The sequence below is a fragment of the Rhipicephalus microplus genome, chromosome 4 (genome assembly GCF_043290135.1).
Source record: "Rhipicephalus microplus isolate Deutch F79 chromosome 4, USDA_Rmic, whole genome shotgun sequence".
NCBI classification, from domain to species: Eukaryota; Metazoa; Arthropoda; class Arachnida; order Ixodida; family Ixodidae; genus Rhipicephalus; species Rhipicephalus microplus.
The window spans coordinates 25684843-25705950 of NC_134703.1; the positions used below are offsets into that span (position 1 = coordinate 25684843).

General features: G+C 43.9%; 1 protein-coding gene and 1 long non-coding RNA gene across 4 annotated transcripts in view; one reads left to right on the top strand and one right to left on the bottom strand.

Annotated features, from left to right (window-relative positions):
* LOC119171756 (uncharacterized) overlaps nt 1–15334 on the top strand; it is a 127089-nt gene extending 111755 nt beyond the window's left edge. For 2 of the 3 annotated variants that reach the window (XM_075892368.1, XM_075892370.1), the window contains exons 7-14: nt 194–280; nt 3007–3060; nt 4888–4977; nt 6705–6881; nt 7706–7790; nt 9360–9483; nt 11631–11739; nt 14084–15334. In XM_075892368.1, coding sequence (XP_075748483.1) covers nt 194–280; nt 3007–3060; nt 4888–4977; nt 6705–6881; nt 7706–7790; nt 9360–9483; nt 11631–11739; nt 14084–14155 — 798 coding nt within the window. In that variant the 3' untranslated portion in view covers nt 14156–15334. The remainder of the gene's footprint in view (nt 1–193; nt 281–3006; nt 3061–4887; nt 4978–6704; nt 6882–7705; nt 7791–9359; nt 9484–11630; nt 11740–14083) is intronic. The other variant, XR_012894844.1, reaches the window with a different exon arrangement.
* LOC119171757 (uncharacterized) overlaps nt 1–21108 on the bottom strand; it is a 196131-nt gene that overhangs the window by 144374 nt on the left and 30649 nt on the right. Inside the window, exon 3 of the long non-coding RNA XR_012894845.1 lies at nt 14620–14690. This is a non-coding gene — a long non-coding RNA (uncharacterized LOC119171757). The remainder of the gene's footprint in view (nt 1–14619; nt 14691–21108) is intronic.

Here is a 21108-nt window from a genome sequence, read left to right on the forward strand (position 1 = left end):
GTTGTCTATAACTATCATCCAGCTGCAATGTTAGATTCCGTTCGGCTCTCAGTTGGTCCTCTCTTAACTCAACATCTGGATCAAAAGTTTCATGCGGACTCGTTAAGTGGCAGTCTGTAAGATGCTCATTATTAAATGAATTGGAGGCTGTCGAAGTGTATGCTTGCCTGAGTGCCTCTGTCTTACTTCGCAGAGTCCCTTCCTTCACGTTCAAGATGAACTGCTCTCAAAAGTACCAGGGGTAGAAAGCGAGGCCGCGAGACGGGTTCACGAAGAAAATGTAAGTTTTATCTCACAATTGTCGTGTGTATAATTGACGAAAAAAAAAATCTGGAAAGATTTACACACAGTAAGCCAGTTTGCACCCTTAACGGTATTTTGCCGTGTCTATCACTAACACCTTTACACCCTACGATAAGGATGTTTTGACAAACCAAAACACTCGGGTCATAGATGTTTCTATGTGTCGAAACATCCTTTTTTTTCGAAGGGTGTTCCAACAGCCAAACACCCTTGCATCCTTAATAAAAACGCTATTACACACTTACATCCATAGAGGGTGTTATCAAACCCTCGCATTTTTAAACACAAAGGGTGCTATTAAACCTCTACACTCCTAAATGAAGGGTGCTATTAAACCATTTGCTCATAAGCCATGCATTCTCATGCTGCTCCTTGTTTGCGTATATGGGTGGTCCTTGAGAGGTGGTACTTGTTGTACAGCCCAAGAACTCTCTCTCCTTTCAAGCACTAGCTGTTGCAGAAAAACTTACAACATTCAAATAGTTTCCCATCAAGCAACCTCCACACCACGATTTATAATACTACAGGTTGCGACCACAACATATCACACGCTACAGCTGATGATGCATGCCACTCATTGACAGACAGAACATAGAAGGGGGGTTGACTCATTAATTTACAGAATTTGCACTATTTAAAATATAGAAATTTTATATAGTCATGGTCACAAGAAATATAGCAGCTTGTGTGCGACACCATGTAGGCTGCAAAGACGGATCGCCACATAAAAACGTAACGATTTATTCAACCAGCAGAACTATCAGGGAGCATTCTAACTTCATGCTCGTCTGGGTGGCAGAGCATTATCTTACTGAAGTACACTTGACTGGTGGCGCGAAGTACATTTCATGAAAAGGAGTGGACCAGAACAGGGGGAGGGGGGCGAAGAAAATGAAGCTCCGATCAATCTACCAACTGGTCATTGACAGTCTGCGAAGTGTACCGGGAAAAAAAGAAGACATTTCTGTGCGTGCGTGAACAGCCAACACATGACGTGCAGTGACATGGTCAAGACAACATATTGTCAAGAAAGCGCATATCTGTCGAATACAAAGTTATGGAAGTGTCACTGACACAATCGGGCCCTTTATTTTTGATAGAGAGAGCTTGAAACCAACGCCTCCTTTATTTCATTCAATGCAAGTGCAAACGCGCGCTCTCCAACGGAAGCCGTCAGTCCGCCTTAGCTCAGAAAGTGGTCGTGATGCGACGCCACTGGATGGGGTAGGGCTGCTTGCATCACACGTGCTTCCGAGCGCCTTTTCCACGGAAACGCGATCGACGTGCGTCCCTCTTGAATACCATACGTCTGTCAGATTTGTTCTTTCACGCTCCTTCTTTGTGGCTGGAAGCAATGGCGCTGCCACTCATAGTTATGCAGTGGCGTCACCGTGACGCATCCCCATCGGTTGCCCGCTTAAGCGCCACGAACGGCGACACGCTCTCTGAAACCAGCGTGTCACTTACAGAGCTAGCGTGACCACCAACAGTGTGATAACGAAAAATACAAGACGCCGCCCCACGGCGGCGTCTTGTGTACAGTTGTGAACAGTGCATTCCTGTACACAACTGAAAAAAAAATTACTTATTATTCCCGTCGCCAGGCGCTCCATGAAGGGCTCTCTTCCCCACGACCGCAAAGCACAGACGAAGGCTGGGTGATGGGTGAGAGCAGGAAAGGGCTAGAGGAGAGGGTGGCGAACAGCTGCATCGGGCGCGTCTGGCTGGAATCGATAAAATTGGGGGGGGGGGGGGGGGGCGTTGCTCAAATAGTTCACTGGCAGCCTGTTTACTGCCTTCATGATTTTCACATTCATGGTTATGCACTCATTACTTACAAAATATTTTGAGCTGATAAATTAACATTAGCACAGTTAGAGACTATCGATATCACAGTGAAAATGATATACTATAAGCCTCTAAAGTTGAAACAGAGCTTTAACAACTATAAATCAAGATATTACAGTAGCATTAGGTTTATAGCCAGGTGAACTTGCTACATCTGCCACCAAGCGTTCATCGCACTGAGATTGGTGAAAGTGAACTTTGTTATCACGACTGTATTAGAACTGCGTTCATGAAAATTACCAAACTATACCCAAGCCTTTGATGCAACCTATTTTTTTTTTTATTTTACCACAAGTCCGCAAAGAAGATTTCCTATGCTCAGTGTTTTATTGCTCCCTGACTCTCGAACTACGTATTCAGGCTTGTGGTTTTGGTGATAAATACGAGAATGCTCCGAAGTTGCTTTTTTTTTATTGTTCGTTACTTGTGTGTATGCTTGATACACTATAAGAAAAAAAGAATCAAAGTGAAGTTCAGTCGGACATTCTATTGGGCTAGTTGGTTTCACGTGGGTGAAATGGGTGAATGGGTGAACAGGCGAGGCAGACAAAGCAGACAAGGACAGGTCCCTCGACTGCTTCGTCTTTACGTCCGTGTTTATTTGTGCTAATCTTACTGTCTTTACAAACATAAGGAAGCTCTGTTGCGCTAAATGTACAAACACAGATGCACGAGCAACGACTTTGGCTAATGTGTATTATAACTTCGTGCGAGAAATGATGTCAGATAAAACATGGATAAAGACTTTTTTTTTTATGCTTGCCGAGTGCAGTAAACGAGAAAGCGTACATATTATGCACGCACATAATGTTAATAGAAATGCTCTTACCAATTGTTTTTAACGTGCGATTTCAGTTGCTGCTTCAGCAGGAGCTCAAGGAGAAGTGCGACTTGCTCTCCAAGCTTGAGGTGAGTAGTCTGTATATTTTGTTTCATTCGCTCGAGAAAAACAAACAAACAAGAGCTGTAAACAGGGGCGTGGTCCACAGAACACCAGCCAGCTATATCTCCAGGGCGTCGCCAAGTGTGTCGCAATGGGGCTGGCAAGTTTCATGCTGTTAATCTTAATGGACGACGAAGATGCCGCGATACTTGGTGTCTCTGTGTCATTCTGAGCGGCTAATTAGTGTTCGAGCTAAAAGAATTCCGCAATACAGGCCGCAGCCCTGAGCGACTAGCGTATACTCCTTGCCGGGACACGTATTGCTAACTGTCACATCTAATCTCTGTTGTGTAATCGACACTCAAATATTAACTAGCTGCCCCTTCTAAGCACGCGACGTACAGAGAATGGGTGCTTTTCCGTCGACAGCGCACGACGACACTTTAGTTAGTTAAGCCGATTTGCCTTAATCCGCTTCGATGTTCACGAGTTTTATTTATTTATACATTCATAACTTATTTGCGCAAACACGTACACGGACACAAGGAAAAGAGGCAAACAACACGGGCGCAAACTCACAACTGGTTTATTTTGAACAACGAACTGTACTTATATCTTCACGTAGCCCACACGTGTGAGTTGACACAAAGATTTTGTCAACTCACAAGAGAAAAATTAACAGGGAGTTGATTGAAGCATTCCATATTAGAAACATGGGAGATAAATGTGTTGGCCAAGCTTCCGTCACCATGTCCGATAAAGATTTTGACTTTTTGAAAGGCACGTGCTACAATCCGTCTGCAGATGCGTGAGCTCTTCAATTTTTTGTTGTTTTTTGGTTCTTATCATGACGTAGCGCTGAATAAGCTTTCTTTAGGTTATCTCGTTTGTTCCTGGATCCACCGATGGGGGGGGGGGGGGCGTGTGGGCTACGTGAAGATGTAAGTACAGTTCGTTGTTCAAAATAAACCAGTTGTGAGTTTGCGCCCGTGTTGTTTGCCTCTTTTCCTTGTGTCCGTGTACGTGTTTGCGCAAAGAAGTTATGAATGAGTACCAACTCGCCCAACTTTCAGTACTGTTGTTACAAATTTTATTTATTTATTTAGTTATTTATTTATTTAATACTGCAGACTCACGGTCTAAGCAGGGTGGTAATACATATACAAATATAAATTAAATAATTGTGAAGCAAAACAATAAAGGGCGAAGAAGGTTGTCTTGTAGGGTAATTCATTCATCACAGTAAGACAGTTCCATTCACACATGGTTCATGGAAAGTACGAAAACTTCAGTAGGCCTGTGCGAGCAAAATATGGGACCAAGGCCTTTGGGTGGTGGTGTCGGGTGGGCCGGCTACTAAGGGGTGTCAAATGCGAGGAGCTCATTTACCTTCCTTCCACTCTTTGTTCTTTCTTTATTTTCTTTCTTCGCCAGTTATCGCTCCAACGTGTCGTTTACATATTTCTCGTTATCAGATGGATACATGTGAGGCCATAGAGGAAGTGGTCACTTCGTATGTGCGCGGTGATACGTGTTGTGCGTTCCCTTCGTAAACGGCCGGACGGACACACCCAGACGGTGGTTCCGTTAGCTTCTCCGTAATCCTATACTTCCTCGTTGAGCCGGCCCATACCGGCCCCGGGAGCTGCGCTAAATGCTTTTCGCGGCGTCGTCGATAGAGCCTATAGACGTGGGCGTATGACCGGAGCGATGAGGACGTCAGCTGTTGCTGCGAAACGGGGCACCCGCGCGCATATACACGCTTGAAACGTGCATGCATGTTCTATAATGGCTCAAATTACCTGCGTCTACGCGTTTTGCGGGAGTGCGATTTTACATTAATCGCTACGCAGGAGGAACTCGACCATCGTGATGACGCAATGACGGCGCTTGAAGTGCTGGAACGGACGGCAACGCCCCTGTCGCTTAACCACCGCCCGCAGGTACGTGAACGCATGTATGCCTCGTGAAATTTATATTTTCTTTTTTCCGGCCTATGCGGTTGGTGAAAAACGGCTTTGTAGTACTTGGATGGATGGTTGCTATATGAGCGTCTCGTTTATAAAGGGGCACGTGTGCCACCAGGCTCGAGAGAAAACATGAAAAAATGAAAACAATTTCATGTCGGCCTAAGGTGTCTTATCCACTTCGATTAAATCGATGTTATTGTAACAAAAAAAAAACCAAATTTATGTTCTATCCTTCTGCTTCTTCAGGCAGAGTGACCTCATTTTCCTATAATTTCTGTCATTTATCTCAATGTTTCTGCCACCAATACTCTAAGCTTCTCTTACTTGCTTCTATCGCGGACGTGTGCAGCTCTCCATGTTCGTCCCTAAAACCCAAAGCCTCATGTACGCTTGTACCCACACGTATACCTGGGTGGATATCACCGCATTCAATCGGAACATGTTCCATCGTTTTCTTAGCTCCCGCATTGCATGTACATTGTTCTTCCTCTTTATTGAATCTCGCTTTATGACTACGTGTTCTCGCGACAGTGAAACGCCACGTGCGGCGAACGGCGCTATAGGTTGTACGGTGTGAGAAAAAAAAATTAAAATTATTCTTCTAACGCTGGGTTCTCACACTTCGTAAACACCTTAGAAGTGTGGCAGCTTGGGCTAGTTGGTATGGCATGACGATAGTTATAGCGCGAGAACAAAACGTCTCTGTGTCGTCTCTGTGTCGTCGTTTTGTTCTCGCGCTATAACTATCGTAAACACCGTTATGGACGCTACGCAATATATTCGCATTTCCTCAAGATTCCCTTCAGTGAAGTGGGGACATTTGTTTATGTTTGAATACGGCACGAAGTCTTGTATTGTACCCGCTTGGTGACTATAACGACTCGATGATATGCCGTTCGCGTGACTGAACGCGTTTCCCCAGGACTCTCAGGAACCGTCGACCGCGCAAGAATCATACTTGCAGGGAAGCGCGTTTTTGCAAATGCTAGAGCGACCGAAAGTAAGAAAAATGGAAGTATGGAGGATACGCTGGAAAGTCTGGATCTGCTAACAAAAGTACCGAATCCAGGCCACAGTCTTTAAGCCAGAGAAATTCAAGGAGTGCGAGCAGTGCTCTCGAGGTAATGTTATCTCTGAATAATTAATCGCTATGAAAGTAAATGCGTATAACTTATTACGTAATACCGTAATGTCGTGCTGGCGTTGTATAGGTAACACGACGAACAACGCTGTGACAATTGGGCGCCTACTCAAACCATCGCATTTCGACGCTTATTTTTCTAGGTCAATTTAAGGCTCAGGCGATGCTTTGGTTACCATCCTTGAGGGGGATGCGGTAAATTGATATGCCTGACTTCACTTATGAAGCGTCATATTTGAGCTTCATAATAATAGACACTTGTCATGATTTCGAAAGTTTACAGCAATACAGCAAAAGGATGTGTCTATATTGCGTTAGTGTACAGAAATTTGTTCCGTTCGCTTTAAGTTTTGTATCCTGTGAAACGAAACCGGATTCATAGGACTGCAAGTCTCTTTAATGTATATTGTTAAGAATGCATTCTACTCTTGAAGGTATGTAATCTTCGCTATGCCATATAGTTCGTCAAAGACGGTGGCAGTCGGGCTAATAGGCAAAGTGTTTTCGGTTGAGTGATGCCCTTGCCTGGTCACGCATTCGCATCTCTCTGCTCGTGCAGCAACGGGAGGAACTTCGCGTGACGCAGGAGGCCCTGAGCAGCCTTCGACAGTGCTTCAGGTTGGACGACCCGTACCAGCACACGCTGGACACCATCGAGCAATCGCTGTGCACCTTACTCGAACGCGTCACCTGCATGGAGAAGATGGCCGCCGCATCTTCCGCTTGCCCTTCCACGGTAAGCAAGGGCAGCATCTAGCGTTGTCAATAGTCGTATCACGTAGCCGATTCATAGATCTAGGGAAATAAGGATGACGTTACGGCCGCTTCAACTAGGCTTTTCTTATTTTGTTTGCTTGCTTGCTTGCTTGCTTGTTTGTTTGTTATCAGATGCAGATTGATGGTTATCTTCGATAGATAAACGTTGGATGGCAAAACAACATATTTTTGAGTCCAGTGAAGTTGATTCGGGGTGGGCCTAAGCTCTGAAATCGGCATCGGATGCGTCAAAATTCAAACGTGCAAGTAATAAAAAAGCAAGAGCATTTGCGCAATGAAAACGTAATGACTGTTCTTAAATTTTTTATCAATACTTGTATAATATACTTGTGCACATATATGTCATTGTTCAATGTGTTGTTTTGACATGTTGAAACTTGAATGTTATGCCAACTTGTATATTGCCGGTGTTGTGTACTTATTAATAATGATTATAAATTTGAACCCAGTGTGCTCGATGTTATGAAGGGCTAAGGAGTAGCCGGCACCTTTTAGGGCGCCAACATGTACTTACATGATGTCAACAGAAAAAAAATATCCCAAACAATAAAAAACTAACATGAGAAGCAAGTGATATGATTTCCTATCATTCATATATGAACGTATATTGTTAGTGAACGATAATTTAATAACCTAGCGGCCTCAAGATTGGGTTGATGAAAATAGTGACTGAAAATACAATACGGCGATATTGATTATTATTGTAAAATATAACACGCATGCACAGAAACAAAAGGTTTGAGAATACGCGTTAGTTTAAACAGAGTTTTCCGTTTATTGCAGGGTTCACTGAGTGCTGCATCCGCGCGCCGGCTGAACTTCGACTCGACCGGTGACCCCCGGCGGCTACCAATCACAACGTTAGAAGGTTCTTAGAAGTCTATGCATGTATTTCCGCTATACAAGTCGCCCCTTCCGGGCGCAGCTGAAGTGCTGTTTTTGTGTCGGCATGCGACTAACTGAACGAAGTCATGCACGTACACCACATGCATCGTGAATTACCGAATCACCGTACGATCGTACGAGTACGACGCCCACTCACATGAAAAAAAAAAACATAACACATTGGTACTTTGCCCACCAAAAAAGGCACCGAGAATGCCTATTTTCTCAAGTTCATTGGTTGGCAAACAATATATATGCCTATTTTAGCTAGCAGCTAGGGTGAAGTTTATGAATTAAGAATGTAATTAAGATGGTGGACAGTTATAAAAAGGCTCAAATGGTATTAAAATGTTTTTGTCAACAAGCTCAGCTTTAGTACCCAGCGCCTAACTTTTTTCTTGTCGCTCAAGCACGACAAGGTAGAAATAAAGTGTGGTTGTTTGCTTTTGCACTGCCTAGAGATACTCTTATGGATGACATATTATCGATAGGCAATGAGTTCGATAAAAAAGAGCACTCTTCGAAACAAAGGCGTGAAATAACAAACAAAATGGCACATATGATCTAACTATGCTTACCCATATCTTCAACATGGTGCTGTTGCGCCCAGATTCACGGTCATCATCTGCCTTTACGAGGCCCGAAGTGTTTAGCTTAGCGTGTTACTGCATATACTTGATTGAATTCATAAGGCGACGATGCACGAACATAAAAAAACAATTAAAATAAAGATAGGAGTTTTGTTACCAATGATTAAAATGATTGTTCCCACTATCAATTTGTTACAAAAAATATTAGTGTAGCGATTATAGAGTGAACAGACGGCGTGCACTATTTTTACCACGCAGTCATGCACCGTGGTAGCACGTCGCCTGCACCACTACGTTAAACTTGTAATAAAAATGACGGAAATCTGTGTAAGCCGATGAACCAGATGGGCAGGCGCCATGACTGGTGCGAATATCCACAAAAAGACACGAGCAGCGCACGTCGCTATAGAGGTTTGGTCATTCGGATATCAAGTCCGTGGGCAAGCGTTGCTTCTGTCACAGGAACATATTGTGATGGCTTGCTGAGAACACTTATTGCTGAGTTCACGTTATGCACAATGTTACGCCTCCTGCGATAGTGGCTGAGCTCGTTCTGCATCGAAGCATTCGGCATTTTGTTAACTGACATGTACAGTATGTCTTTCCTACGCAACTTTGTTGCCTAGTGGCTACCTGCTTAAAACGCTCGGAAAAGGGGAGAAGAAAGGAAGAGAAGATAGAAGCACGTTCTCGAGCTGGACATGAGATACTAAGCATACTGAAAACTATAAATAAGAAGCATTTTCCAGTTAAGCTAGCACAAGTGCGTACTTGCGTTAAAATCGATGGATGCTGCTCCCTCCGTTCAAAATGAAGGTATTTAAAAGGAGATGAAGAAGTTTAACACGTGACAAAGAATGTGGCATGCCACGCGCACTGAATGTGTTGCACATGCATGGCTCGCACGTGTGCTGTGCTATGTCAGGAGTTTTTGATCACGTGTGCTCTCTCTTCGCCCACAGACTTTCCCGGCTACCGCATCGACCCTCCAACATCCCTAGGCCACAGCTCTCAGCCACCGAGCACCAAGGTGATCTACTACACAGAGAGGTCGGTCACCCCGTTCCTGTCAGCCATTCCCAAAAGGCGAGTGCCCAGATAAAATAATTAATTATTAATCTGCTGTCTATTAATCTATTATGGGAATGCTTGTCGTGGTGTAAGATACACTGTAAGTACAGTACGGTCCACTGTTAAAGGGAACACTATAATAAGCACCGTTCGTTTTGCCGGCCCTCTAACAGCAAGCGAATAAGCAGGGCACTAGTCTGTCAAAAGAAGTCAGAACTGTCAATCACCGGTAGTATCATGCAAATTTAAGGCATTACGCTTGTGCAGAAGAGTAAAATCCAAAGATGCCATGCACACAAGTGTTACCTTTAACAGTGGACCCTCGGTATTTTTTTTCCTGTGTTCTTGTAATTGAGAAGTGGGTATAAGTGTCTGTATCATCTTTCACTGTAAAAAAATAAATATCGTGGCACTTTTGTCACTATATTTGTTTGCATTGACTTTATGATATGCAGTGTCCATGGTGTTGTACATAATGTTCAGCGGATAATAACTTCAAGTACGACGAGTATTGTTCTCACATCAGTCTGTATATATTTTATTCTTTGCGCCTCGCAAACGTTGTTCAAGTCATAAGTTATAAGTTAGTGAAGGAATCCCTTGTTGGAAACGCGACTAAAAATACATGCAAACTGCAGTGACAGTGTGGCCTTGGGGAAAAAAATTAGAGAGATCAAGAGATTACGAGCGACAAGCTCTCCGTCTTCCGAATAAACAACTATGTGCCGTGCGTTAATTACAAGAGCGAAGCTCTGTTGGGATGGTAAATTAAGCATGCCAGAGACAAATACAATGTAAACATACTAAGTACATTGTGGCAAGTAGCTGCCGCGACAACAGCAGGCGACAACAATACACACGCAGAGAAAGTGAGAGAGAAATAAATAAAAAAAATTGGCAGCATATCCATGGAGTGAATGATGGAGAGTGGGGCGAAGCATTCGTCCGTCTATTCGTTCTTGCTTCCGTCCGTCCATGCATCCGTCTGTGTGACCGTCCATGCGTCCATCCGCCCGTCCGTGCGTGCATCTGTTCGTGCGTCCGTCCCTGCGTACGTCCATACATCCACCCCTGTGTCTGTTCATGCGTCCATCCATGCATGTGTCTGTGTGTCCGTTCGTCAATCTATTCAACACTCCAAGTACCACCATCTCGCTTCTTTTCATCATAGATTTCCCATATAGAAGCACCGCCATCCAGTGGACATTCCAATGACTAAACGGGAGGTGGCACATGCACACTTTCTTACGGCTTCCGCTTCGGGTCTACTTCCCACCTTTAACCACCTCGAGTTCATGGTATATACTAGTTCACTGTATTCATGGCACTGCGGCCCAACGCTCGCTAAACCTTTCTAAAACCAAGGAGGTTACGCCCAGTGAGTATAATGTAGCAACCTTTTCCTGTCATATAGTGCTCAATGTACATGGCAATGGCTGCTAATGGAAAATGAGAGACAGGAGAATTCGGCTTTTACACCTTTAACCACCTCGAGTTCGTGGTATATACTAGTTCATTGTATTCATGGCACTGTGGCTCAACGCTCGCTAAACCTTTCTAAAACTAAGGAGGTTACACCCAGCGAGTATAACGTAGCAAACCTTTCTTGTCAGATAGTGCTCAATGTAATGCCAATGGCTGCTAATGGGGATTGCAGCGTGCGCGTTAACTAAAAGCCAAATGCTCCTGTCTCTCATTCCCCATTAGCAGCCATTTTAATCTACACTGAACACTATTTTTTATTGTTCAACAATGCACAGAAGAAATCTCTCACCGGCACCACCTTGAAGGTCAAAATGTTATACTTGTTACACACTACAACGGCTACGAGGGACGAGCGGGTGCCGCTATAAAGAGCTTCGCCACTAAAAAGAACGTTTCAAGAGCACATTGACGCCAGATTAAAACAAGTGTACCATCAAATAGTAGCAGTGTAAGAATAAAAGCCTGGCCGTCTATGTGAAGGCTGCATGGAAAATATACCTATGTACCAAAAAGATCAGGCCGGAGGCGCTTGCGATTAACGGTAGTCAATTCAAGTACGACATGAGATTATTCTACAACCTTGAAAGTACCCGCTCTTTTTCGATAAATGTTTTTAAGATAATGGCATAATGCTATTTTATTAACGAGCCTTTTTCTTTTTCCTTCGCTCTCCACAGACTCAGCGACATCCGACTTCGAGACTTCAAAGTAGTGTTTGATCGTCCCGGCCAGTACCGATATCATTTCAAGACACTCGATCCCGAGTTTGGCATGGTGAAAGAGGAGGTAAGTTATTAGTACGTTGACGATAACATCATTATTTTTTCTTAATAAAGGAAATAGTCTTCGTCCAAGGTTGGAAGTCTCTACATGCCAGGAAGTCCTAATCTCTAGCGTAAATTAATTCTACAGGCATACTGCAGTGAGCCCCTTGCATGCACTTGTGCGAAGAGCCTCAATGATCTGCTAAACCAGTTTGTTCGGGCTGTACATGAAGCATGCTTACCACAGTGCCCTAAAGGGGCACTGCATGCAACACCTTCTGAGTATGGTCAGAAAACGCTGATTGATGATTGATTATTAGGCGGGATTTAGCGTCCCAAAACCACCATATGATTATGAGAGACACCGTAGTGGAGGGCTCCGGAAATTTCGACCACCTGGGGTTCTTTAACGGGCACCGAAATCTGAGCACACGGGTCAACAGCATTTTCGCCTCCATCGAAAATGCTGCCGCAACAGCCGGGATTCGATCACGCGACCTGCGGGTCAGCAGCCGAGTACCTTGGCCACTAGACAGCCGCGGCGTGGCGTCATAAAACGCTGTTGATGGTTAGTCGAAGCTCCTCAATGCACGCGGCGGAGAATTTACAATTATTATCAAGGTTACGTAGAAAGCGCCAGTTATTTTTTTGCAAATGATGCCATATACCTTAATTACTGCGTCATATACCCAGGTCCACAGCCATTGGCTGATTTGAGCATCGTGAGTTGCATATTTACCGAGGTCGCCGTGGGATGCCGCCACATGCCCGCTTGTGCGCTCGCAAGAAAGCCGCGCATTCAAAAATAAATAAATAAAAATTAATTAATTAATTATTAAATAAATAAATAAGGCACCCAAGGTCGTGAAACATGCTGACGAAGAGACGCATCGTCTTGCCTCCGAGTAACACCCCTCCCTGCGTCATTTTCTGTGCGCTCTCTGGCACGAGAGTAGAGGGAAAGCGTTTTTTAACGTGCAACTCCGTTTGTACTTGACGGCTTTTACAAATTTTCGCAGCATGTGAACGTTTGCGATTCGTCAAACATCATGCGCTGCTGGTGAGGCTATTACATTGTAACCTGAAAAAGTGTTGCAGGGTCCCTTTAAAAAAAAAAAGGCTGAATAATTCGCAGCCTCAAAATGCTTCAGTCTCTCAATTTCCACCACCTGAAATTCAAGCTCCCCATCCCTTTCCCCAGTGTAGGCTAGCATACAGTTATTCTTATCTGCTTAACATCTTTGCCTACAGACATGCCTACAGACAGGGGACGTAGGGAACCGGCGCCAGTTGTCGCAGCCTCAATCGAAAAATTTGGGGTAGAGGGGAAGAGGGGACGCTGAGTGATACTCGCCCACTCGGTGAAACTTCGTCCCTCAATGGAGAACTATACGCACGCCTGTCACTGCCTTTCTCTGTTTTCTTTTTGCTGTGAAGCTGCATACGCTCTACACCACAATGGTTCCGTCTCCGTGGACTAAAAACGAAATGCGAAGCCCCTAAACCACCAACACACTCGCACACACGCGCTCCGCAGCTAAAAGATGCGCGAGCTAATTGCGTTCTCAGCTTGCACGTTGAGAAAGGGCATTCGGAGAGGTGGACAGATGAACCGACGAACACGATCGCCATAGACTTACGCACAAGTGGAACAACACAACTAAATTTCGGCCTCTGGATGGTTTAGGAGTCCTTTAACAAGTCAAGGCAAACATAATATGTTTCTTTGCGATCCGGTATACAATATAGAACACAGTTTTCTTTTCAATAAAAAAAAGACCACAAAACAAGCATCAAAGCCCCATTCTGGTTGATAAGGCACGTGCAAAAAAAAAAGGGACCCCCCCCCCCCCCACGCGTTCCCATAAAGGTGAGGCTGAAACTACTTCGCATTTCGAACGGAGGCTTCGAATGACGTTAAATGGTCCTTCGTTCTCTTCGCATGCGTTTCCCGCTGTCATACATACAAGGGAGACCGTCTAGAAACTAATTAAGTTCGATATAAGACTGCCATTGGTAGACATCTGATATTAATGGGACCGGAAGTACGACGTGAATACAATGCTCGACCAAAGGAACTGATTCGCCCATCTATCTGAAAATGGTCAAGGAGTCAATCGTGGTCTCCTGAAGCAACCACAAAACGATCATCACTACCATTATTACAGGCCAATAGAAAAACATACCCCCCCCCCCCCTCCACCCTTCCTCCCATCAGCACGTGTGGTGTTTGTTCGATGGACATTCAGTTTTCCAGGGCGGGATGGCTGCCAGTTTTTTTTTTTTTCGCCAGTGCCAAAAAAGTATTGTCACACCGTCCTTGCCACTTTGCATGAAATTTCAGTTTCTTTAATCAACCATCGCAGGTACTTCACGATGATGATCCCGTACCCGGCTGGGACGGCAAGATCGTTGCTTGGATAGAGGAGGACATCTGAGGAACTGCACTGCCGCGCTCCTCCTTTGCTCAGGCATCGCTCATCCATTCATCTGTACATAGCGCATCATTTGTAAACGTGTGCCTACAATCTTTATAGCAACAGTTCTGTTGCCACTTGCACACATTGTAACTTATTGAAAGTGCGAGTCAACTTGTTCACTGCTACGTGGACGTGCCGAATGATTGTTCCAGACTTGGTTCGTTGTTTCAACTTCACGAGAAGTTCCGGTGACCTCGGAATACGTGGACGCGTTCATAATTTGTTTGCAGGCCACGCTGTTCTACCGTCATGTCCACACAGCAAAAACTTCAAGTACGGTTCTCGAACATGAAGCCACAACGCATTCAAACACACTGTCTCAGTACTTCTCTAGAAAATGTACTTTTGAATTTAACAGCATGACAATATTGGCCTGAAGTATTAACCTTGATGTATGAAGTACCAATCTTAAACCAACTCACCCGGCTGCAAGGTTTACCGAACCAAAGTCTTGGCAAGTTTGAAGAATGTAGTGATATAATGAAGTCTTGGCCTGTTGAAGAATGAAAAAAAGGTGGTGCACTGAACGAAAAGTGTATAAAGACTGAGTGTCTCATGCACTCAACCATCTGTCCTAAACAAACTATAAAAAAACAAGTTCGAAGTTGATAAATCAGAAAGTGCTAGGCTTTAATTGATGTCACTTTTAGTACCAACGTGCTCTAATTTTCTTTTCAAATCTATTTTTCTTTTCTTTGTGTAAAAAATTTTATGAATGTTTTGAAGACTTCTTACTCTAATGCTAGGTGATGCTGCTTTTTTGAAGTGATCGCTTCAAATAAAGTATGGCGGTCACACGAGCGGTTTCTGGCATGTTCAAAGAAATGTGACTCCACAAAGTATGGTTGTGTACAAAAACAAACGAGCGTGGTTTCAACCATATTGGCACAGCAAAGCCCACAATTTGAAGGCTGTGCTATGTATATGCGGGCTATTTGTCACTTTTTATAGTATTTTTGTTGTATCTGAGGATTTCCTCAAAGCTTTGCTACCAATGTTTAAATGTGTCACCTGCAGTAACGTGTTCATATTGGAACTCTTTGTATTTATCGCATTGAAAAACTTGCAGTTAATAAAGCAAAGTGCAATTTACAAAGTTGCTGCATGAAGTGATAATAAAAAAAACGTTGCTTTAAAGTCGCTTAAAGTGTCATTTCGGGTCTTTGTGAGATACAGTCCCATCAGAACCAGAAACCTACAGCCAGAATAAAAAACATCCAGAACATTCTCACCATCCACCTATTATGTGTTCGTTTCTTCAGGAACTGTCCGTCTCGTGTCAGGAGGCACGGCAAGCATGAACGTCTGACCTCATTCTTCATAACTTCGTTGACTACTGTGCTAAGCCACCGCCAACACTTTTGAGAAATTGCGTGGCGGTTATCGCAGGTTCACATATAAATAAATATACTTATCATCTACAGCACATTTCATTCAACTCAGCACTTATAACTGCCGCGCTTCTTTTTAACGCTAGGTGTTATGGTAGCTACACGATATCACATGTACATGTATCTAGTGTATTGCCCCTCCTTACTCAATGTTCCCACCCCTGGGGCCTGTAAGGTACCTTGAAATAAATAAATAAATAAAAATAAATAAATAAATAAATAATAAAACATGGCAACGATACAAATAGCTTGCTTACGCAGATATCACCAGGAGCACCGATGGGCTCAGCTTACACGATCTCGTCTTTGCGACGACGCAAAACGAAAGTTCGGTCAAAGTTTGGGTGCAGAAAGCTTTGTGAGGTGGTGGATGGGAGTTGCAAACTGGACTTGTTGTTGATCATCAAAGCACTTGGTTCGAGCTCGGCACAAGGAGGAAATTAATTCAGGCCCGAAGAAAAAATGCATTTCACTGCTGCGTTTACTGTTGCTTCCTGAGTGTTGCGTTTGCGGTGTATATGCGAGATAAAGTCCGAAAAAATAAACATAGTTGTTGCTAATTTTTCGTACGTTGATTATTCTGTCTTTGTGCGAATTTTGCGGCGCAACTAAGTGCTGTAATGGGGGATGGGCACGGGGGTGTAAATAGAGTCGATCGAGAAGATGGTTGTGGCAGTTAAGTCGTCCTAGGCGAACGCATAATGGATCACGTGACCGTTATACCAGAAACTGTGCAGGCCGATATTACAGGTTGTATTTCAGGCACATCATAATCATCATCATCATCATCATCATCATCATCATCACTGCGCCCGCAGCATGCAGAGAAAAGGGCTCCTCCATGTTCCGCCAATCAACCCGGTCCTGTTCCTGCAGCTGCCACGTTGTACTCTTTGTAAACGCCACGTTGTAAATGTCTTAATGTCATCAGCCCACCTAATTTTCTGCCTTCCACTCGCCCATTTACTTTCTCTCTAAATCCAGTTAGTTACCCATAGTGAGCAGTGGTTATCCTGCCTAGCGAGACGTGCCCGGCCTTTGTACCTTTCGTCTTAATTTGAACTTTGATATGCTTCATCCCCGTTTGTTCCCTGACTTACTCAGCTCTATTCCTGTCAACGTTGTGCTCATCATTTTCCTTTCCATCGCTCACTGCGCTGTCCACAATTCAAGATGAATCCTCTTTATAAGCCTCCAGGTTTCTGCTGCGTAGGTAAGTACCAGTCAGATGCAGCTGTTGTATACATTTTGCTTGAGGAATAGTGGTAACTACAACTCATTATTTAAGCATGCTCACCGAATGTGTTACACCCCGTCCTTATTTTTCTAGTTATTTCACTCTCATGGTTCGACTCCACGGTTACTAGCTGTCCTAAGTATAGACGCATTTCTTTACAACTTCCAGTGTCTCCAAACGAATCGAAAAGCGATGTTCTCTCGCAAGTGTGCTGCAGAATACTTTAGTTTTATGCATAATAATTTTCATACCTGCTCTTCTTCTTTCCACGTCCAATTCAGTAATCATGAGTTGTAACCCGTCCCCCGAGTAACTTGTCAATGCTGTGTTATGAGCGAATCGCAGATTCCTAAGGCACTCATCATTAACTCTTGTCTCTAACTCTTCCTGATACGGGCACGTGCCGGCGCCTATTTCTGAAAGCGTATTTCCGTATTGCGTATTTCTGGCGCTCCGTAAGCCTTGTCTGCTTCGAGCCGCGTAATCTTTGCAATGACAGCAAAGCTCAGCCTCGTTCTGTGAGCGGCTGTCTATAGAGCAGATTGATTGATTGATTTGTGGGGTTTAACGTCCCAAAACCACTACTTGATTATGAGAGACGCCGTAGTGGAGGGCTCCGGAAATTTTGACCACCTGGGGTTCTTTAACGTGCACCCAAATCTGAGTACACGGGCCTCCAACATTTCCGCCTCCATCGTGTCTATAGAGCAGAAGCCACGCGTTACACGTTTTACTTAATTACAAGAAATATATTTTCGTCCCAATGATGAGTCTTCTAATGTGCAATAACGATAATGGCAACAATTAGATGATAATCTAATAGTCGGAAATAAAGAAATTATATCATCTGAGTGGTAGAGGTCACAAATTCCATGGAAAGAGACGGGCTCACGTTCACGACCATGGCACCTGCTGAAAAACTGTTAAGTGGATATTGAATATCATCATTTAGTAATAAAGCAAATGTTTTTTACTGACGCCTTTAACTTCTAAGAACGAAAGAATGTTGCGAAATTGAAGGTGGTCGGTCTTATGCATCTTCCACGACCACTGAATGCAACACCATTGTGATGGCTTTGTCGCAGTGCTTTACTGTTTTGAGGTCAGGCGGCCGCAAAGGGTCATTAGCACGTTCATTGCTGCATGCAAAGTGGACTGTCAACCGTTGTGACATTCTCGGTTAAGGAGAAAGCTTGTGGCCCGACTCAATAATACCCGTGTTACGCGGTCATTTTCGATCGTGATCAGGGCCAATCAAGAGGAAGTTCGATCATGACCAGGCGCTGCAGTGCCGTCCCCTTTAATCGATGTCAGGCCCGATCGGCACCAAGGCGATCGCAATCTGTGCATCCTGACCTTACTCCAAGATCACAATTTCGCTCACGTCTGCGTCAAGCTATATCCGGATAAGTTTGGTATATTCAGCAGTGACCACTGGTAATCACGACGAAAGAGTTTGGTCGGGATCGGCTCTGATCGCGATTAAAAGTAGCCGTGTGACACCGGCCTTCTTGAATATGTGACAAGCGCCTTATTAGCAAGCACGGTAAGTACATAGAAATACCTTAGGGGACAACCGATCAAACGCTTGAATGAACTTCGTAATTTCGTACAATGCTAATGAGTATGATCGACAGCCATAATCAATATTAATGCAAAATAAGTTACACCAAAAGTTTTAGTTGAATAACCATTATTCGATTCTCATGGCTTTGCAAAAAGTGTCCTTTATTTATTTTTAGCAAAAAAGGGTAGAATAAACATTGTCCAAAGCAGGTAAATACAGCTAAACTAAATTCAAAGGAGAAAAAGAAACAGTCCGGGAAATTATTACGTTGTTCCCGAAGGTTCTGTAAATGTTTTATTTAGAAATTAACATAATTCTTTGCATTAGTAACAAGAACATGCTTTTTTATTGTTTCTCGAAACAGTGAAGTTCCACTATATCGAATCATTTTAGAACACGGTAATGTTTAACGCCAGTGCGTAGGAAAATTCACGGCTACGTCAAACGATAATAGCCGAGCACTTGATATATCTAACATAGTGAGGTGCTATTTGCCTGCATGTAACCCACACCCCCAACTACAAACCACGGAAAAATAAAAAAAAGAACTAAGAAAGAACTATCCCCGTCTCTCTCCGTGAAGCCGCATGCCTTACATTATCGCGACACGATACCGCGCTATAGCCAAATGCGTACTGAAATGAGCATTCAAAATAAGGAAGATTGCAAATAAATATATCGACTCATACGATACATCGAACTTATCCCCGTCTTTTAGCGAGTTCAATATATGCGGGTGCGACATAAAATCTGATAAATTGAAGACATGGTTTCTGCTACAAATTTGAAATTCTACTATGTATACTGCATGACCCTTCTAATTTGTTATACAACTGTGTACGCCGAACAGAACCGGGCCAACCGAAAATACAAAAAAACAAACATAGGAATGGCATTTGCCCTTCAGTGGGCGTATATATATGCCGTTGGTGGTTATTACGGTGTGTACGCAAGCCACACAAAGTATGTGCATTCTGAAACCTTCAAAGGACAAATAATGTCGGGCGAGTTGAAAACTTCGCCTTTTCGCAAGTAGTGTCTTGAACCCTTCTGCCCTTGATAGCATTTGCTTATTGTTAAACAGTATTGTGTGATTATTTACTGACTATATTTCTTAATAACACAGCCTACAGAATAAACTAGGCAGGTTACTTAAATGGTTTCTTCGAAGGCGCATCAATACTGAAGCAATAAAAAGCTATGAGGCGTATAGTTTTAAAAGAAAATCTCTTTTTTGTGTAAAGAGAACCGAACGAAATAAAAGTCAACACTACCGAGCATTAGTGTAATCATTGGGGGAAAGGGAAGCGCCTTTTTTTTCCTTCGAAACGTTTCTATTTTGCGTGCGTGTGCATAAAGGCACCCATACAAACGCACGCACAGACACATTAAATATGGCAGCCCCTCTTTCCCCTCCCTAATCCCGAAAAAAAATTGTAGCTATGACCGTGCTACCACACGAGTGTTCGTAACAACTGGCATGGCCAGTGGTTCGGGTTTAAGTCCAAGATAAACGTTACTGAGCATTGATTGAGTTATATGTGGGGTTTAACGTCACAAAACCACCGTATGATTATGAGAGACGCCGTAGTGGAGGGCTCCGGAAATTTTGACCACCTAAGGTTCTTCAACATGCACCCGAATCTCAGCACAAAGGCCTACAGCAGTTTAACCTCCATCGAAAATGCAGCCGCCGCTGCCGGAATCGATACCGCCATCTGCGGGTCAGAAGCCGAGTACCTTTGCCATTAGACCACCGCGGCGGGGTATGTTACTGAGCATTACACCTATCGCAGAACGAAGGCTGCACCTACCATCTCCAAAGTCATGCGGCCGAGTTCGCGATGCTCCTGAGCACTGCGAGGTAGCGGCACTCGTTCAAACGGATGGGAGAAACGGAGACAATATTGAATACAAAAATATGGAAACTAATAAGAGTGTGGATATTTACAAAAGCGACCACAAAAAAAAGATACCGAAATCTGTGTAACAACACAGAGAGCAGCGCTTTGCTAACTGAAGCCCTAGCTGGCTGCCAAAGAACAATAGTTTGATTGATTGATTGATTGATTTGTGGGGTTTAACGTCACAAAACCACCGTATGATTATGAGAGACGCCGTAGTGGAGGGCTCCGGAAATTTGGCCACCTAAGGTTCTTCAACATGCACCCGAATCTCAGCACAAAGGCCTACAGCAGTTTAACCTCCATCGAAAATGCAGCCGCCGCTGCCGGAATCGATACCGCCATCTGCGGGTCAGAAGCCGAGTACCTTAGCCACTAGACCACCGCGGCGGGGCAACAATAGTTTGGCAGCGTGTTACATACTCTGTAACACTTGAAGGTGAAAGCCGGTTGCACACTCGCAAGAAGACACTAAAAAAAGCGTTCGAGAGAATGTTAGTGTGGCATTCTTTTTATAACGTCGCACTAATGCACCAAACAAACAATCACGGTGCCAACTTGGTATTAAGCAATACAATCGGGGATCAGACTTCCTGCAATACATAAAGGCATAACGAAACGCGATGCGAGATACACCCGTTAAGTTAGCTTAGTCAACAAGGATGGGCATGCGTTTATATCCAGGCAACAACTAAGAGCGACAACGTAAAAAAATGATTCACCTCATTAAAAGATCAGATTGCCGAATCAGAAACGGCTGGTGGCCGACACGCTCACGATTGAGAGAACATCAATTGCTATAACAATCATGT